This window comes from Cydia pomonella, chromosome 3 (genome assembly GCF_033807575.1).
Source record: "Cydia pomonella isolate Wapato2018A chromosome 3, ilCydPomo1, whole genome shotgun sequence".
NCBI lineage: Eukaryota > Metazoa > Arthropoda > Insecta > Lepidoptera > Tortricidae > Cydia > Cydia pomonella.
In genome coordinates, this window is record NC_084705.1 from 19,366,945 (window position 1) to 19,388,318 (window position 21,374).

Consider the following 21,374-nt stretch of genomic DNA (forward strand, 5'->3'; position numbering starts at 1 on the left):
AAAGATACAGCCGTTTATGCCACACTAAAGTTCGACTACTCGGCATCAGATGTCGCAACTAGCGTCTATGTTCTATTTTTTCTTCACTTGCACATTTTTAATATGTTCGTCGCCCCGATGAGTAGCGTTGACTGACAAAGAATTGACTTATTCGAGAACGTTCTGCGGTTTTTATGTTGAATAGATGTCGATTATGTATTGGGCAGTAAAAATTACAGTTAAAGAAATCCAATTATATGTAAAATATAAATTAATAATGAAATAAGACTTACTGATGGTATGGTTTTTTTTTCACATTGACATCGCTTAAGCGTCGTAGTCAACTGACAATATCCTGTGGTAAAAGTGAATGCAGCTAATCCTAATATTGCCACACGTTTCACACGTACGCCACATTTCTAGACTTTTTTTTTCTGTGTGCCAAACTATTCGCTCCGTGCATGACTGTGGCGCCGCCGTAGGGAGTGTGCCAAATAGTATGAAGATGTCGTCCCACGAAAGTTCATATTTTCATTATGTTACGCGTTGGCGTCGCTTATATTTGCACATAGCTAATAGCTACGATCATACATAAAACCCGTGTTGCTCACCTGAAAGCGCGCGGGTTGAGCCCCGCCAGATGGCAGCAGTAGTTGTTCATAACGTTTTGTAACATGAGAAGCCGTCTATACATTTTCTCCGACAGCGGCAGCACATATCCGACGCCGCCATCTAGTGTGGCTGTGGGAAAACAAATAAAGATGGAAATCATAAACTGTAAAAAATTATAAATAATAATACTAGGGATCAGGTTTTTAGAAACATAAGCAAAATGCCAGTTGTAGATCTTCTTTGAAACGCAAAACCTCGGAGGCAAAAGCCTATAAAATGCCTTTATTGTTTTTTCATTGTAGTTTCGTGCCTGTAAAAGTGGTAAGGGTGATATTCCACCTGTCCAATTTCATGGTCATATCACATTTTTCATTTCGTGAGAGAGTGAGACGCAATACACATTGGACCAAGAAATTGGACAGGTGGAATACCACCCTAAGGCAAGTTCAAGCGGTAATATTAAGAAGGGAGTTTTAATACGCATAAAGCTAAAACTCAATTATAATACATATATTTCCTGATACAGGTATAATATACTTATAGTGAGATTTTTCTAACATCACATATTTGACACATGACATTTGATGTTTGAAGTGATGTGGCTAAGACAACATAATATGTCAAATCCAGCAATCGGATCGATTACAGTTACGATTTGTGAGATCGAATCGATTACCTATATAAAAAATCAATATTAGGAACCTGCACAGCAGTCATACATGCAAATTATACTGCTAGTGACTACTTAGTATTAGCAAAATCAGGCATTTTTAGATCCAAAGTCAACTAAATTCAAATATAAGCAAAGTCAAAGTCCAAAAATACGAGCCAAGGTAACCAGATGTGAAAGAGAAGAATCCAAAAATAAAGCCAGGTGAAAAATACGAAAAGAAACGGAATATGCGCACAGTAAGGCGGAGAAACTTCGACAGACTGCGCATTTGACATTTGACAAACGAATGATTTTGACGTCAAATTTGATCCGCTCAGAAATCGACATATTTTTTGCAAATCGTACGGTAAAGATCTATTATTATAATGGATTTTTAAAAGTATTTGTTTAAGTTAATGTTTTCTTAGTTATAATACCTTATTTTTGTATTTTCTGTAGGTTATAAATATATCGATTTTATCGATTATCTTTAACTTACGAATATGTTACCCGAATCGAAAAAAATGATTTGACCACAACACTGGTTTTAAAAAAAAAGACCCTTAGGACGTAAACGTTTGTGCAGTGATTTATTATTGTTAAATACTTCAGATATACGATGCGAAAAAAATAACTATAAGCATAATTACATTCAAAAAGTGAGTGTAGTTTAAGTGGTAACGAAAGACATATTATAATTGCGTGGTTTTGTTTTTAATTATGTGAATGGATCATACACATTTACATTATATGGGTGCTGTCATGTGTCAAATATGTGATGTTAGAAAAATCTCACTATAATAGAAACTCCCAACCTTCTACCATACTATGTAACATTTATTAATGCAATAAATATTTTTCTTTTTTTTTCCTTTTTTTTCATATGGCGCTTTCTACAGAAATGATGACGCACGAGACACCGTACAGAGATTAATATTCATGGTAATTTACTTGCCCCTGATATACCAAAACAACTATAGTCGGACAAAGCGAAGTCTGCGCAGATTGTTATGACCAAGTGCGAAAATGTCATCATAATCGCAATTTTTCCATGAAAATATGATGTTTATTCACTTTTCGTCACAACAAAATCGGTGCGGAGTTAAGCGCGCGGTTGTTTTATGCGATACACGCAGCGTTGAACGCATGGAATGTAATGTAAGGAAAATGACAACGCGCTTTCCGCTGCGTTTATCACGTAACGGTAAACGTACGGTCATTTCATTAAAATAAATAAATAAATATTATAGGACATTATTACACAAATTGACTAAGTCCCACAGTAAGCTCAATAAGGCTTGTGTTGAGGGTACTCAGACAACGATATATATAATATATAAATATTTATAAATACTTAAATACATAGAAAACACCCATGACTCATTTCATTAGATTATCTGATTTAAAATGGGTGTGCGACAAATGCGTTTGACGCTGCGTTTATCGCATAAAACAACCGCGTGCTTTAATGTATTAGATCGACTCTAGTTGAAATACTCACTGTACATGGTGACGTGTCGCCGATGCACGCTGTTGGGGATGGAGCGCGCGTTGATCCGGAACATGGCGTGGACCTGCTGCCCGAGGTGGTAGTCGCATTTCCTGATCAGGCGCTGACCTACAAATATATGTCTAAGCGTTTATACCGACTCTAGGCCCCGTATGTTCAGGTTCTTTCCTCACGGTCAGCCCGCACGAGGTACAATCAACTTGATATATCTGAGCAGTTCCGGACTGTTTACTAAGCCGTGTAGGATTTTATACAGGAATAAAATGTCATTAGCTTTTCGTCTGGAAAACAGTGATTGCATTTTATAGTGTTGAAGTCTAGCGTCGTAGGATTTAAAGATTTTACATTTGTTATATAAAAAGCGTTTCTGAATTTGTTGAATGCGTACAGAATGTACCTTATATCCTGGATTCCACACAGAAGAGCAGTATTCCAGTATACTTCTAACTAAGCAATTGTAAACAGGTATCAAAACTTTTAGGTCTTTAAAGGATTCAATTTGCCTCGTCACGAATTCCGAGAACTTTGATGTCCGCTTAACAATTGAGTCTACGTGTTCCCGGAAGTTAATAGCGCCATTGATTGTGACTCCTAGTATACATATTTTCGTTTAAAAAAGGTTTTGTTTTAACATCGGGTCAGATCCGGTTTTAATTTAACTTTTATTTTAAATTTTAAACCTTTCGCAAGACAACTGTCAAAAAGCTAGTCGCGGAAGGCCGCGGATATTATTTAGGTCAACTGTCTGAAGAAGCTGTGGGCCCCTGCAGCTTCTTCAGTAACAATTCAATTCAGTAACAAAGTAACAACAAACGTTTTAAAATAATGGTAAAAAGACATACTTTATAGTAAAGCAAGTATATGTTTAATGCTTTCAATTTCGTATACAAGATAGTAGTAGACTAGGTGTTGTAAGTACTTGCAGCTTTTTTTTTTACTCAAACGGTACATGCTTACAGACAAAATTTATAATATCGCCAAACTGTAACCAGTTTGTTGGCGAATGAAGCGCTAATTTACATTATCGAATCATGCACTTAAACAAAACAATCTGATTCTGTTTGGAATTGTTCTTCTTTTTACCTTTGTTGATCTTTGTGTACAAAGCTGCATTAGCTTCGTCTTCTGTGACTTGTGTCTCAGTCTGACCTAGAACTCTTTCATGTGCGCATAACTGACTTGCCTAGTTCTCAACTGAGCGTTTCTTCTTTGACCTTAACATCCAACTGGACTCGAATTCAAGATATTCCGGAGGTAAAGTAAGGACTTCTTCAGGCATAGGATGTATGTCTTGTCTACGCACGTAACTCCATAGATGCACTCTATCTTGTCTTACTTATCGGAATCAAATTGCACAAAACTTAGCAGAGTGTAATCGGACATGTTTGTCGTAAACAAAATTAAGTAAAATAATCTTCGCTTGTTGTCATTGTTGTATGAGCGCTAAGGGTGGTATTTTCTTCTTACCTTCGAAAATATCTAAAACTCCCGGCATTGCCTTGAACACTGTTAAAAATGTTAAGATTTTACTCTGCTCTGCTCTGCACTTTAAAATTGGCTACATGACAGTTTTTTTGTACATAATGTCAATCGATCTTGATTTTTATAATCGGTCAGGAATCGACGGCCTACCAGTCTACCACTCCAAGGGTCAAGTGGCATATGTCGTTTTTGAGTTATTGGAATTTTGTTTTTATTTCAATTAATCAAATTTGAAATTTAAATGACATAATCGGTCGGAAGTCAACGGCCTACCACTCTAAGGGTATTAATTTTTAACTAGGAAAAACGCGTTTTCACTAAAAACTGGTTTGCTCAACTCAACAGTAATTTGACTAATCAGATACTGAACTGAATTGTCAGTCATAGTCAAAATTTGAAATTATCAACACTATTAAAACAATATTAAATAAATTAATCTAGCTGTCTACGACTCTTAGTAACTCTATGCACATATTAATGCCAATAACCAATTTACCAAATGACTTAAACTAGTGCAAAATCCCGTTCCAATTTGAAACTTATTACTACCTTATGTATTTAAAAGTAACACGACAACCATTGTAAAGACTTACTAAGTATTGATTCCCTAAGTAACCTAAGATCAGGCTGCAGTCAAAAAACTATTATAGATATGGTATGGTAGACCTTGATAATTTTCCCGCCGTCTCCATGCTCGTTTTAGTTTGTTATTGTCTGCTTAGCTTCCTGTTCGCTATAGTTTTTGCGAAAATCATCAGGACAGAGGAGAAATTTATTGTATGAAAACTTGCAACTTGAAATGCATTTTTCATCGAAACTACTGCACGTAAAACAAACTCAAAATTAGTCCATCGGCTCAAATTTTTGCAAGCTTTCTAATGGTATCCCACACGATTCTTACAAATAAAAAATACATTCAGCTTACCCCTCTCAACCCCTAAATTTCCCCCCAAAATAAGAAATAAGCAGTTTTGACTTATTTACAATATTAGTGGCGGAAATTACTATAACTGTTCCAAATTTTAGCTGTCTCCGTCAAACGGTCCATCGCATATAACCGATTTGCAAAACAAAAGTGATTCCATAAGTGTTCCGTGAACAAAGTTTTGTACGGAACACTAAAAATGTGAGTCTCCATACAAGGAACTCATAATGTAGGGTAATAATGACCGCCATCTTGAATATCTCACTTCCGGTCAAGATCTCGATCGGGCAACCGGCAAATTCGGAATCAGTGGGGTCAAATTAGGTTAAAAAAACCGGGTTTCCAAAAAGTAATATGATTTGCCACTCGCATCAAGGAGAGTGCATTTTTTAAACTAGACTATATGGAAGGTAGAGGCAAGGAACAAAATCTCCATATACCAAAAATTGTCCGCCAAAAAACCATAAATACGTGGCGCTACAATACTTGAGCGCATTTCACTCCGTCAATAACGCCTAGGTTCGGCTACTCTAGCGCTACTCTGTAGAGATTTGGAACTATTATTTATAGCTGACAGCTGGACACTTTTGCAACAATTCTGCCTAAGGAGTTTCTGTTCCTTGGCTCTACCTTCCATACCAGACTACCTAGAAAAATGTCAAAACTTCACTCCGTCAATAACGTCTAAGTTCATGTCATGTCCTTGTGCTACCCTAGCGCCACCGGTGAGATTTTGAACTATTATTTACAGCTTCCAGCTGTAATCTATTGTTCTCCTTACCTTTACCCTCCATAATAAATACGTATAATATGTATGAAGAATTGAAGATGTTGTCACATGAAAGATGTTTTTTCTCGCACGCCGGAGGACAAGTGTATACATAATGGAAACAAATAGTATGGACATGGATTCCTGGGTCCACGCCAGTAGAAGAGACAGGCTCGCAAAGTCCCGCTCTAGATCAGTTTTTCCAAAAACCCGGTAGATGGCACTGGGAACAAATAACATGCCGCAAGAGTTTGTTATTACAAAAAGTACTACTAGTTTTAACTACATGCCTCCGTTCCGTTCCGTACAAACTTACTTTTTGGGCAGTCCTAACATAGCAGGACTTCGGATATCTTATAAATAAATTAAATAAAGAAGAGGTATAAGGTCGAAACGTTCTTTCCAATAATTTTACTAAAACATGGCACCATGTACCACCATCTAGGTCGGAGGTCAATCTCGGGGGCTCAACTTTACATTTACACCTCATCTTGTTGATGTTACTATAGAACATTATTCAACAAATTGACTAAGTCCCGCAGTAAGCTCAATAAGGCTTGTGTTGTGGGTACTTAGACAACGATAAATATGATACTTAAATACATAGAAAACACCCATGACTCAGAAACAAATATTCATGCTCATCACACAAATAAATGTCCTTGCCAGAATTTAAACCCGGGACTTCACAGGTAGAATCACTACCCACTAGGCCAGACAGGTCGTCAAATTTCTGCTACATAATGAATGGCATTAAATTATGACCCACACTCGTACTCACTGCGCTCGTTTATGAAACGAATTTTGATGCCTAATTATGTACAGTTAGTTACTTACACTACTTTATCTACACACATAAAGTTCTCTATGATGTATTCACTAACCGCATGTTACGGCCGGCATTGGGGCATCATTGCTCTCTCGCAGAACTCGTATAGGTAGCGGTAGCGACTCCAAAATATTTTTACCACTCATTCTACTCTAGTTTTCCTATAATTAGTTTATAAACAACAAAAACTAATTGTATATATATAAAGTATAATTTTATTATAAGATAAACTGCACGTAGAAAGGCGGTAAATGATATTACCATGAATGGGTAATTATTATTATAATTGTATTACTAACATAATATGGGCTTCAAGCCTGAACTAAAAAATTGAATTGAAAACATTTTTCACGCATGTAGAGTTGGGGCCCGACTGCCAAATCGTTCGATACCAATGAACATGCGAGATTTGTCATAATTGTTTGCAATTGACACTTAATTTCGAATAAAACGTCATCTGAACTGATATTAGAATAGGCATCATATCGAATTCCTTTTTTTCTCGGGGATGTTATAAAGGGTCTAGCCGCAATCCTATAGTGAAACTGCCCCTGGCTGAAATGTATACCTTTCTTAGAAGCGTTTATTGGTCTTATTATAAGATATCATTTTACAATATTTCAAGCCTGGAATCCCCTTGGTTTGGATAAAAAAACAAAAATATATAAAATCTTTTTTAATTTTTCTAAGCTAAACTAATAGTTAGATTTCTTTGAAATTCGGATTATACATGACACTAATAGCAATACATTTTCAAAAAAAAAATCAAGGTTCTAACTTATTTACAAAGGCCTAAAAAAATATATTTTTTTGTTTAATTTTTTTTTATTATTATTTACAAAAGGGCGACAACCTCAATTTTTAGGTATTTAATGCACAATACAATATTGTATGAAATAATTTTTTTTCATAAAAATCCATTTGGGGCAACAAGGTCAAAATGTCTTACTAATGCAGGCCATTCGACTTAAGGCGTCTGTAGGTTACACATTGGGCCAACGTACTTGGCTCATTGTGTACGTCCGCCTTTACAACCATTTAGTAGGTATTAACGAGCAGCAGCTAGTCGAGCAGAAAAATTGTTTACACTAAGTATATATTTTTTAATGCAGTATTGCGTATTTCATAATAGGAATGTTTACGTAGTAGTTGTTTACGTACAGCAATGGTAGATTACATACCGAGGCCAATAAAATAAGAAATGTCTCAGAACACATGTAAGTATCGGCCGAAGCGAAGCTGAGGTCTATTATGACATACGCAATACTGCCTTAAAAAAATATTACGTATCAAAAGAAACTAAAAAAGTAAAGCACATTTTATTAAAATTCTACAATTTACACCTTAACATAACTCATAATTACTCATCCTCATCACTGTCTGTATTAATACTAACATTTATACCTTCGGTCTTGAACAGTGCACAGAGTTTATGGCTAAGCCGCGGAATTCTGGATAAAAACCTGCAATACGACAAGTAATATATAATTGCCGCTACATGTGAAAAACAACCTACTGTTCTTGACCCATTCGCACATTCACAACAATATTGATCGATTGCTTCTACTCCCCTCTTTTCGCCATCATACTTTTTGAAGCATCTATATACCTTCTTAGACATATGCCGAGAATGTATCTATATTTTATGATTAATGGTCGTAAGACAAATGGCCTGCATTAGTAAGACATTTTTATCTTGTTGCCACAGATGGATTTTTATGAAAAAAATATATTTCATACAATATTGTATTGTGCATTAAATAGCTAAAAATTGAGGTTGTCGCCCTCTTGTAAATAATAAAAAAAAATTTAAACAAAAAAAAAATATTTTTTTCGGCCTTTGTAAATAAGTTAGAACCTTGATTTTTTTTTAGGGTTCCGTAGCCAAATGGCAAAAAACGGAACCCTTATAGATTCGTCATGTCCGTCTGTCTGTCCGATTATGTCACAGCCACTTTTTTCCGAAACTATAAGAGCTATACTGTTCAAACTTGGTAAGTAGATGTATTCTATAAACCGCATTAAGATTTTCACACAAAAATAGAAATAAAACAATAAATTTTGGGGGTTCCCCATACTTAGAACTGAAACTCAAAAAATCTTTTTTCATCAAACCCATAAGTGTAGGGTATCTATGGATAGGTCTTCAAACATGATATAGAGGTTTCTAATATATTTTTTTTCTAAAATGAATAGTTTGCGCGAGAGACACTTCCAAAGTGGTAAAATGTGTCCCCCCCCCCCCCCCCCCCCCCCCCCTGTAACTTCTAAAATAACAGAATGAAAAACCTAAAAAAAATATATGATATACATTACCATGCAAACTTCCACCGAAAATTGGTTTGAACGAGATCTAGTAAGTAGTTTTTTTCATACGTCATAAAATAAAAATATTTTTTTTTCCATCAAACCCATACGTGTGGGGTATCTATGGATAGGTCTTCAAAAATGATATTGAGGTTTCTAATATCATTTTTTTCTAAACTGAATAGTTTGTGCGAGAGACACTTCCAAAGTGGTAAAATGTGTGTCCAAAGTGGTAAAATGTTGAACGAGATCTAGTAAGTAGTTTTTTTTAATACGTCATAAATGGTACGGAACCCTTCATGGGCGAGTCCGATGTGTTCTAAGACATTTCTTATTTTATTGGCCTCGGTATGACTGTAATCTACCATTGCTGTACGTAAACAACTACTACGTAAACATTCCTATTATGAAATACGCAATACTGCATTAAAAAATATATACTTAGTGTAAACAATTTTTCTGCTTGACTAGCTGCTGCTCGTTAATACCTACTAAATGGTTGTAAAGGCGGAAGTACACAATGAGCCAAGTACGTTGGCCCAATGTGTAACCTACAGACGCCTTAAGTCGAATGGCCTGCATTAGTAAGACATTTTGACCTTGTTGCCCCAAATGGATTTTTATGAAAAAAATATATTTCATACAATATTGTATTGTGCATTAAATACCTAAAAATTGAGGTTGTCGCCCTTTTGTAAATAATAAAAAAAAAATTTAAACAAAAAAAAAAATTTTTTAGGCCTTTGTAAATAAGTTAGAACCTTGATTTTTTTTTTTTAAATGTATTGCTATTAGTGCCATGTATAATCCGAATTTCAAAGAAATCTAACCATTAGTTTAGCTTAGAAAAATTAAAAAAGATTTTATATATTTTTGTTTTTTTATCCAAACCAAGGGGATTCCAGGCTTGAAATATTGTAAAATGATATCTTATAATAAGACCAATTAACGCTTCTAAGAAAGGTATACATTTCAGCCAGGGGCAGTTTCACTATAGGATTGCGGCTAGACCCTTTGAATGTTGAAAAACGATTTCAATGTTATTAAAATTAATATTATATAGCTAACTTATAGTAGATAAGTAAATGTTATTACTCGTATATTCCGTTGAACCATTATTCGTTTCGGTTGTCTTAGTCACAATACGTTACAAAATAGATCCACCAAAACGAAATGAGGAGTTAAACTCGGATAACTGCAATAAAATTGATGCGGTCGATAACGATTACGACAGCGACATAGCCTGCGAATGCCAGGTAATCATATGTTTCTAAAGTAAAAATATAATAATTGTTTTTTGCCACCAATTGTTGTTGATACAATCTGCCCTAGCACATTTTTAAACGGTTTTATTTAGCTTGCCCCGTATCTTCTTTGTATATATCTACATATATATATATGTGTGCTTCAAATCTTGCAATCGATTTTTCGCTTCTACTTTATTTGGTTTCCGATACATACAGTACAACTATTTTCTCTCGCGACTTATATCTCTATATCAACGAATTTGCTGCCCAAAGTTATGACCTAAATAGGTTTATTTTCGAAATATCAAAAACGTTTCGTTAGTCAGTATGAAAAACAAAACAAGTCAGTATGATTTGTATTGTTTCCCTATTTATATGTGGAAGATAGTAATATACTGTTTGTTTTCGAATGTCTCTTTCTTTTATCCTTAAATGTTTTCTCTATTTTTATTGATAAATGTTTTATCTTATAGTTAATAACTCAGTTATTTAGTACCTCCATAGCTCTCGCGGGCTTGCGGCTGGTACATGAAGATGACGAAGTTGCCCTCCGCTTCGGACACGAGGAAGCCCAGATTCGTGTTGTCCACCATAAACTCCATGTCATAAATCTGAAACATGCATTGTATAAATAAATAAAAATATGTAAATATTAGGGGACACCTTACACAGATCAACCTAGCCCCAAACTAAACAAAGCTTGTACTATGAGTACTAGGCGATGATATAAACATACTTATATAAGTAGATAAATACATAATTATACACATAGAAAACACCCATGACTCAGGAACAAATATATGTGTTCATCACACAAATAAATGTCCTTACTGGGCTGGGATATACACACCCGGCCGACCCAGCTAAGGGCCACACCGGTCAATATATAAAACCAAACAAGATGGGTATTTACATTCGGTAACTATACAGACTAATGGCGACATAAAAGACGTAGTAAGATTATGACCTCTAACTTTTTTATTCAGAACAAACCATAGAGCTGTTTGCACACCTACTCGCGCCACCTAGCGATGAGTGGCAAAACTACACAAAATTAAAACTCTGTGAGCTGACTTAAATTTTTATGTAAATATCGACGCCATACTTCGCTTTAGTCTTATCCCGCCTGAAGCCTGGTAATTATTTTGCCGTGATACTATCATTTACCGAGCGAGTGCGTAGCGTCTACGTTTCAGCTTGACCAACTGCTTTCGTAGTCTGTCGGGCTAACCTCCTCTACAAGTCGCATGCCTCATCCGATTCTCATGAATTTTGTAAGCAGAATCGATAATTTATGTCTTTTTGTAAGTTCAGTTTGGAGCTATGAATAACAGAATGTCAAATTTGGCCGGTTTTACGTGTTGTACGTACCTGAGCAGTCCTGAGATCTCTGGAAACCAAGCTAAGCGTCCGATGCTGCGCCTGGTAGCGCAGCAGCGACACGGACTTGTACACGTCGGCCACGAGCACCAGGTTCTTCACGGCCAACATGCGGTGCACGTATATCTGCGTGTCGATGAACGCCACGCCCACCAGGTCGTTGTCCTTTAATTGCCAGATGTAGATCTGTGAACACAACAGTATTTTTTCTACTCCTGCACTTTTATTTGTCCATCAAATGACTGTCTGATTAAGAAGCGTGGAGGGGGGAGGGGGCGCTGATCTATAGGATCATAACAGCAGTGTTGTTAGGAATATTCATACAATTTATGCAAGTGTATTTTTTAAATACTAACTTCTAGGCAAATATCTAGATTATAATATGGATACTACTATTTTAGTCTGAGACAATTTTTAGGCTGCTCATTTATGAGCTCAAGAAACGAGAACAAATATTATCACTATAGAGTAATACCTTTTGTCCAACGGCAGATATGAGGTAACCCAGCACTTGTGTGAGGGCTGTCACAGGACCCTTCTGTTCTTTGGCGTACAGCTCCTTGAAGCGGTTCTTGGTCAGGGGCTGCCCCGGCTCGGGCACCACGTCGATAATATCGTAGATTATTATCTGAAACAATCAGCCATGTAGGTACTTAAACTCTATGTAAATATGGGATCTAAGATTGCGCATCTACATTTTAATTCTCGCAATCTTTGATTGCATGTCTAACGAATACTCGTCGTGGCGGTAACGATAAAAGCCAAAGATTCAAATGTAGATTAATATATATTCTATAAAGGCTTGAACATGTTCTTAACTCAAAAAAAAAAACAAGAATAAAATGTTGTATCGTATAATAGATGTACTTACCCTTCCTCGTGACGTAATATCTTCGCTATAGTTGTAATTTGTTCCTATTGCTATATACCCGCGCAATCCCGACCTAAAATTATATAGACAACCAATTAACACCTTGTAAAGGTACTAAATGAAGGACACCACAAGCGCCATCTAGTCAGCCAGCTGACATTATTTACACTAATAATTGAGTTTTCCACTTGCAACAAAATCAGCATAAATATAAAACATTTATTGCTATATTACTAAGATCGAATGTATAACACCACGTAGTATAATTTTGTAACAATAATTCATGATGAAAAATGAAATGCATTGAAACTACTAAGGAACAGCTAACGCCATCCGGTGGCGAATAGGTGAACTATACCGGAGACGTATAAATTCAATATCCATTATTTCATAGAAATAGCTTCTTTTTTCATAATTGATCGGTGTACCTGGTTCCTTCGTAAGACAGCGCCACATTCTTGAGACAGGTTACATGCTCCCACTCGTCCAGCTCGATGTTGGTGTTGGGGATGATCTCCCACGACACCGGCGAGAACAGACACACGCTGAAACGCTCCAACATCGGATACGGAAACCTGAAACATTTACTTAACAGTGACTACTAGCGACATCTTGTGGCGAATAGATCAACTACACCGACAATTTTTTTATTTTTTTTCATAAAATGCAAGTGAAATCTAAAACACGAGAATCGATAGACGTTATAAACAATTTAGCATTAGATACGTGAATAATATAAATAAATATTATAGGACATTATTACACAAATTGACTAAGTCCCACAGTAAGCTCAATAAGGCTTGTGTTGAGGGTACTTAGACAACGATATATATAATATATAAATATTTATAAATACTTAAATACATAGAAAACACCCATGACTCAGGAACAAATATCCATGCTCATCACACAAATACATGCCCTTACCAGGATTTGAACCCGGGACCATCAGCTTCGTAGGCAGGGTCACTACCCACTAGGCCAAACCGAACGTCAATATAATTACCTGTCTCCCTTATTCTCCTGAGATTGCTCCTTATCCTCCCCATTGAATTTGTAATACGTTTGCGTGGATTGAGCCGTGCTAGCCACCAGACAGTAGGTCTTGGACTCCATGTGGTAGGTGACGAAGTGCGGCGACATTCTGATCGGGACTTTTCGCACCGGCCACGGCGCGTCGTATGACAAGTGAGTCGGTAACGCGCAGATGCGGAGCTCGGACTGAACAGAACAAAAAACATAATCAGTTTCGATTTTTTTTTAATAGTTGACGGCTCCAATCGTTGGTGGCATCTTTCAATTAAGTCAATATCAAAATCGGTTCACGTTTGTTTCCTTTAATATAGCTTAAAACCGACATATAACATATTTCTTTTCATCAAATAACGCTTACATGTACAAATGCGATATAAGTACATTTTAATGAAGTGTGCCTCGGCTCATAAAAGATATCCCGGAACTCGTAAATAACGACATTTTCACACGTAATAACAAAACTTCCGTGATTTTGAATGTTGAATTTAATGTGTCAAATATGTTAAAACGGATCACTCACGTATTTTAAGTCTAAAACGCTAAATAAAAATTTCTGGTTCAGCGGAAAGTATGGGGAGACTATCGAAATTAGTCGTCATCTGAATTTTAACCGTGATTGTGGTTGCCTTCGAGTTGGAAAACTGTGTTGGGTACTACGTCGGTGGACAGTGTGGACAAACCATTAGCGAACGACGTAGTGAATGTTGTGTGCAACCCATTATTTGACAATAATGCCGTAAACGAGGGTAGTTTCTCGCCTCCCCTGCCGCCACGGGCGCCCGCGCCGAGCCGTCGGGCGCGGAGGGCTGCGGTCCGCAGTCTGCGCCGGTCCGTCAACGCAAGCTCCTGACGAGACTCCTCGGTACGGAGTGAAACATGTCGAGCGTTTTCGACTTAAAATACGTAAGCGACCCGTTTTAACATATTCAATATTTGCACACGTACATAGAACGACGGTTTTAAATAAATAATAATATTTGAGAAAAAATTACAATAAAACAAATATAATGTTCCCTTGTACTTGATTGATATTGATAATTCAGCATTATGCACATTGCAAAAAATATTCACAACAACTCATTTCATACAAAAACCCACTCACAGTTGCAATTCAAGTTGAATTATTTTAATACAATTAAATCTTAAGTGAAAATACTGAAAATAGCGTCTAATTTACAATAGAATTCCAACTCGCACATAGTGTCGAGCAAAACCATGCGATCCATTTTTGTTTCGAGATATCGTTCGGGGCGTGCGCTACCCGTGCTGTAGGAGTACAACCTTAGCGTTGAAGTAGAGCAGGCCCTGCGGGCAGTTGGTGTTGTTGAAGGGCGCGAAGGTGGAGACGGGCGCCTCCTCCACGCACAGCGGGTGCGCGCGCAGCTCGCCGCGCGCCGTCAGCACCACCAGGTGCGGCGTGCGCTACCCGTGCTGTAGGAGTACAACCTTAGCGTTGAAGTAGAGCAGGCCCTGCGGGCAGTTGGTGTTGTTGAAGGGCGCGAAGGTGGAGACGGGCGCCTCCTCCACGCACAGCGGGTGCGCGCGCAGCTCGCCGCGCGCCGTCAGCACCACCAGGTGCGGCGTGCGCTACCCGTGCTGTAGGAGTACAACCTTAGCGTTGAAGTAGAGCAGGCCCTGCGGGCAGTTGGTGTTGTTGAAGGGCGCGAAGGTGGAGACGGGCGCCTCCTCCACGCACAGCGGGTGCGCGCGCAGCTCGCCGCGCGCCGTCAGCACCACCAGGTGCGGCGTGCGCTACCCGTGCTGTAGGAGTACAACCTTAGCGTTGAAGTAGAGCAGGCCCTGCGGGCAGTTGGTGTTGTTGAAGGGCGCGAAGGTGGAGACGGGCGCCTCCTCCACGCACAGCGGGTGCGCGCGCAGCTCGCCGCGCGCCGTCAGCACCACCAGGTGCGGCGTGCGCTACCCGTGCTGTAGGAGTACAACCTTAGCGTTGAAGTAGAGCAGGCCCTGCGGGCAGTTGGTGTTGTTGAAGGGCGCGAAGGTGGAGACGGGCGCCTCCTCCACGCACAGCGGGTGCGCGCGCAGCTCGCCGCGCGCCGTCAGCACCACCAGGTGCGGCGTGCGCTACCCGTGCTGTAGGAGTACAACCTTAGCGTTGAAGTAGAGCAGGCCCTGCGGGCAGTTGGTGTTGTTGAAGGGCGCGAAGGTGGAGACGGGCGCCTCCTCCACGCACAGCGGGTGCGCGCGCAGCTCGCCGCGCGCCGTCAGCACCACCAGGTGCGGCGTGCGCTACCCGTGCTGTAGGAGTACAACCTTAGCGTTGAAGTAGAGCAGGCCCTGCGGGCAGTTGGTGTTGTTGAAGGGCGCGAAGGTGGAGACGGGCGCCTCCTCCACGCACAGCGGGTGCGCGCGCAGCTCGCCGCGCGCCGTCAGCACCACCAGGTGCGGCGTGCGCTACCCGTGCTGTAGGAGTACAACCTTAGCGTTGAAGTAGAGCAGGCCCTGCGGGCAGTTGGTGTTGTTGAAGGGCGCGAAGGTGGAGACGGGCGCCTCCTCCACGCACAGCGGGTGCGCGCGCAGCTCGCCGCGCGCCGTCAGCACCACCAGGTGCGGCGTGCGCCCGCACACGAACACGCCGTTGTAGCCACCCACGTTGCCTGGGAAAACACGTTTCGACTAACTTCAAAAAGGAGGACGTTTTGGATTTGTCGGGATCTATTTTTTTTTGACTTCTTTATTTATGTCAAGAAATTGAGTCGGTGCTGTAAAGGTTATCTGGAAGAGATCGCTCTTTAGCGATCAGACTGCTCGTTGTCTGCCTTTATCTTAATCAATAGTTTTTCCGTAAGTTGCATTTTTACTGAGGTGTGCCAATAATAGTAAACTGTACAACAAGGGCATATCCGAGGAAATTTATTGGTCCGAGCGCAGGGAGGACCTATATAGCCGAGGATAAAATGGACATTTATGTCTGAGATATACACTGCTTATCACTTCGATTTCGACGAAATTATACAACATTTTGGGGTGGAAACGTTATGGTCATGGGGGCCCAGCGCCAGGCGTTTTTATAAGGGTTTAGCGTCGCATTTGGTGGATGCCACGGTTGACCAAGGGGCTGGTCATTTATGCCCAAAGAATTAGCATCGTAATTCAACGGGGAAGTGCGGTCAGCCTGCTGGGCACACTGCCTGCTGGCGGCGAGTTAGAGGGTGCTTTTTAATTGTAGGTTTTTTTTATGTATACTTTTAGAGTAAGTTGACGAAGCCTGTTGCAGATTTGACCATTGTATTGTATTGTGACGACGCCTGTAGCTGATTATGAGTTTGTGTTCACCTGACGAAGCCTGCGTTGCGGATATAAAATTATGGTCCCTGAATAAATTTATTTCTAATTATACAAAAATATCCAATACTTAAGGTTATTTTACCGTATTTTTTCAAGACTACAGAAAATGCTACCCGGGCAGATCGGGGTCGCGCCAGTCAGGAGCTAAGTTAATAAGGGTCGTAATAAATAATTTTACTTTATGCTCTAGAACATAATAAGCAATTTTATGCCGATTACACGCGACTTCAACGTCAATTTTACGAGCATGAGAAGTGAAAGAAGTATTATTTTATCTATATATTTATTTATTTTCCCTAATTAGTAAAAAATGACTATACCACCCAATATATATAAAGAAAAAAGTTTCAATCTGCATTGTCATCACGTTGAGACATGGTGGGATCCTGCTAAAAATCGAGGGAACTCTTCAAATATAAGCTCAATCAACTACTGTTTATTTGGTCACCTGCAATAATTTACGAGAGCTCAATATATAAGTCATATTGAGCAACTTTTACTACGGGACCAATTCCGAAATCTCGAAAAAAATTACTCTTCCATAGCAAATGTCATGGTCAGACAGCCAACATGTATGAAACAGCCAATTTTTTTTTATTACGGGTCCCATAGTAAATGTTGTTCAGTATGATCTATACGAGTATATTGGCTCCGTAAATTATTGCAGGTGACTAAATAAACATCCTGTATAATAATTTGGGTATTTTTATGAAAACCATAAAATTATGACATGTTAAAATTAAAACTATTTTTCTCCAATATGCTCGGAAATCTTCACTTTATTTTAGCAAAAATAGTACGGAAAGTTCATCATTATGGTCATACTCAAATTTAAAAAAATCTAACCATTATTGTGGTGTTTTAGCGGACGAGAAGTTCTGTTTTATTTTTTACTTTTTAAAAACCTGTATCCACTAAGACACACGCAAACAGCCAATTAATACAAATAGCCGCGTGTTGCGTCTACATGACCCGGTCAGCATCATTTCAAGCTGTAGGATAGAGTCGTGTCGTGTAAGACCGTCGTGTAAGATCGTGCGAATATTACATAATAAAATCAAAGGCTACGAGTATATTGGGGCCGTGCGAAGTGCATGGTGGGGCTAAGTAAAGCGATCCCAGCGCATAAGGTGGTAAACATTAGAGCTAACTGCGAATAGCGAAGTGAAACTTTAATTTACGATTACTCCTGAAATATTCATTCAAATGGTGTAAGAGACTACTGTAATCTGTATGAAAAGCTTAATATAACTAACGTATTTAATTTGATAATTATTAATGCTGTATTCGTGTAAATAGCTTTGCAAATGCCACATACTATGTAATATTTTTCTAGAAGTTAAGAATGGGTATAGTAAGCTATCCTTAAAAGATTCAACATTACGGACTTTTTTGTAGACCCATGAAAGAGAGACAACCCCACCATACATTGTGTTGTTATAACTCAAACGGATTAGGCAGTGTTTTCGATTAAAGCTTATAGCCGGCGTGATTTTTTTCGGCAACATCGTTATATTTCAACCAGTTTACACAAAACCTTAACAAGTTATATACCTAAACCTTCCTGAAGAATCACTCTTTTACTAGATGAAAGTCGTATGAAAATCTGTTCAGTAGTTTTATAAGATGTAGTGCATTGACATTTTCCCCTAGACTTGCGGACGCTAGGTTGTGTGACAGTCGTGCACATAGCAAATAACTTTTATATTGTTTTAAGGTGCTCATGCGTGCACATATAGCTTATTTTGCACAATTACATTCAATGGTATTCAATGGCAGAATAAGTTGTGCCTTTTTAACTTTAAAGAGGGAAATTGATTTTGACGTTTTTGATGTGAAGGTTCTTGTTAATAGTTAAAATATGATTATTTTACCCTATTTCCTCGCATTTTTGGAGAAAAGCACCATATATGCCTAGGCAGGCACAGCGATTCGTGGGTTCGTCTTGTTTGTCGGACTCCGCTTCGCGTCGTAAGCAACATCTATCCCTTAATATAGCAACATCCACAGACTACGAAGCCCGCGTAGCGTTGCTTGATAGGCTACTGTGGCCAAAATCGAGAACTGTCCAAAAATTGAATTTAGCAAGGAGCAAGTACCAGGGCCTCATGCGTTACGAGAAGGTGTCGCCGCCCGGCCGCGTGAGAAGGTTGCTCGCGTATCTTAGTTGTATACTTTTGGTTTGTTTACCTATAGGTATGATTCTACTAGTTTAAAGTATATTCTTCTATTGACTCGTAGAAAGCTTTTCAATCTCGTACCCACTAAGGCGACTCGGCAAGCTTCGTGGCCTTAACACGGTACTCGACTAAAAAGCTCTACATTATATCACGATTGTATAAAAAACTATTGTAAAGTCGGTTTTCGTGTTCAACCTTATTAGGAGGGGTTTTACATTTAATCAGCTCTTTTGCAGTAGCATAAGTAATAAAACATGTGTACATACCAAAATACCTCAACTGTCGAACATTCTCCCGTAGGATAGATGCCTCGTAGCTGTCTTCACTGGATGTGACCGTGGCGCTCTGGTACCCGAACGGGAACGACACATTGATACGCGAGAAGCGGAGCTTGAGGTTGCCACGAGGGTATTTATAAGCCTGTAATTATATATTTCATCTATTTACAATTCAGTTAGTGAGGAAAACGCTAATGCCATTTGCTTCATATCATTTCAAGAGCAAAAGATTATTTGAGATCAACATTAAGTGACAAAAATACACTTATGGACTATAATATTATATGCCGGTAAAAGATCAATTTTTACTCCTATTAGAATAACTAATTATAATCGCAACGTCTAATTATGTTGATAGTGTTTTAATAGTATAAATATTAAGGAAAGCTCCGTAAGCTCAGCTAGCAACACTTTTGCGTAGCTGCAATACGGGATATAGTAGATGCTCTTACCGACACATCTAAATACTTTTAGCCCAAAGCCCCAAAAGCACTTTAAAAGTATACAAATGTTATATTTAGATAAATCACCTGCTATACACAGGAACCCCTGTGTCCGACGTTCACCAGCATCTCCTTGATCTTGTTCACTTAACTGAGGGTCGGTCATCTCCTCGGTTCGGATGAATTCATAAAAGCTGGCGCGACATATATACTGAACTGTCAAAATTCACATATAAAATCCGCGCCAGCTTTCGCGGATTGACCTTTAGACTCACCTGGTATATCATGAGGGTATCGCCGTCGCACCGCATGAGCAGCAGCACGCGCGAGCCCTTGTGTCCAACCCCGACCACCAGCATCTCCTTGAGCTTGTCCACTTCGGTGTTCTGGGGGACGGTCATCTCGTCGTCCTCGGTTTGAGAAGGCTGCGGGACGGACTCGAGGCTGTCGGCTAGTATCTGGGGATAATCACACCCATTATTTTTTTAATTATTACCGATAAACTGGCGCTGCAGTCGAGAAAAGAAAAAGAGCTAGAGTTAAGAAATTCGTAGTTCACGGGTTTAAAAAAAACCCTGAAACAGTAGACTCATAGACTACAGACATATCTAAGGTTCTAGTTATTAATTTAGCGGGCCGAAGTACAGGTAGGCTAGAGAAGCGGAGACAATAAATGGTAAGGTAGATGCAGTCACCCGCTCGCCGGCGCACACGTCGCGCACCAGGAAGCTGAGCCGCATCTCGGGCAGCGAGTAGAGCTCCAGGTTGCCGTTGGAGCGCACCACGAACAGCCAGTAGCTGGGCTTGAGCTCCGCCAGGTGGCGCTTCCACCAGCGCGACACGCGCCGCGGCACGCCGGGGTTCCTGCACTGCTCCGCCAGCATGATCTGCAACCGCCCGCGGGCAGGGACAAGTACAGTACACGCGCAACGCAAGGGGCCCAGCGGCGATAACGTTTCTAATCAATCTATCACAGGCCGTGAGTCGGGCAGGTATACGATAGGGCGGTTTTCTGTAATATACTGTATATACGGAATTAACAGCAAATTAGCCATCATTCATAACACTCTCTTGCATACAATAAATTATTTGTATCTTTAATAATGCCATTTATTTGCGTTGTTGCTGACGGAATAAACATTTGTGAAAATAAGAAATTGTTTTTCCGAGGGTCTACAGTATGGGGTTCTTCAAAAAAGGAGTGTACAGGTTTTTAAAGGGTCGGCAACGCGCATGTAACACCTCTGGAGTTGCAGGCGTCCATAAGCTACGGTGACTGCTTACCATCAGGCGGGCCTTATGCTTATTTGCTACCGTCGTCGTATTAAAAAACAATAGACTAGTAATTACAGAATAAATTAAATAAGTTTTTTGACAAAAATTTCATTTTTGATACAAGCTTTTATCGCTGACTGTACTTTTCTATCAACAGTGAACTAAAATACTCATGGAAAAAATTGTAACCCATCACAATGAGGTTGCGTTGCTTTTTCACAGAATTCATATGACCACCTCCGTCATCAGATCAGCTTGAAGGTATCATAATATTGCATTATTACCCAACTTGCG

At 39.3% G+C, this 21,374-nt stretch overlaps 1 protein-coding gene across 1 annotated transcript in view; it reads right to left on the reverse strand.

The window, feature by feature from the left end:
• Nucleotides 1-21,374, reverse strand: part of LOC133516224 (cleavage and polyadenylation specificity factor subunit 1) — a 55,153-nt gene that overhangs the window by 2,161 nt on the left and 31,618 nt on the right. Inside the window, exons 16-27 of the mRNA XM_061849037.1 lie at nt 20,501-20,692; nt 20,081-20,263; nt 19,351-19,504; nt 16,035-16,213; nt 13,570-13,784; nt 12,992-13,138; nt 12,564-12,636; nt 12,168-12,320; nt 11,684-11,878; nt 10,809-10,923; nt 2,745-2,861; nt 591-720 (exon numbers count right to left, since the gene is read on the reverse strand). Of these exons, the coding sequence (XP_061705021.1) occupies nt 591-720; nt 2,745-2,861; nt 10,809-10,923; nt 11,684-11,878; nt 12,168-12,320; nt 12,564-12,636; nt 12,992-13,138; nt 13,570-13,784; nt 16,035-16,213; nt 19,351-19,504; nt 20,081-20,263; nt 20,501-20,692 (1,853 nt within the window). The remainder of the gene's footprint in view (nt 1-590; nt 721-2,744; nt 2,862-10,808; nt 10,924-11,683; nt 11,879-12,167; nt 12,321-12,563; nt 12,637-12,991; nt 13,139-13,569; nt 13,785-16,034; nt 16,214-19,350; nt 19,505-20,080; nt 20,264-20,500; nt 20,693-21,374) is intronic.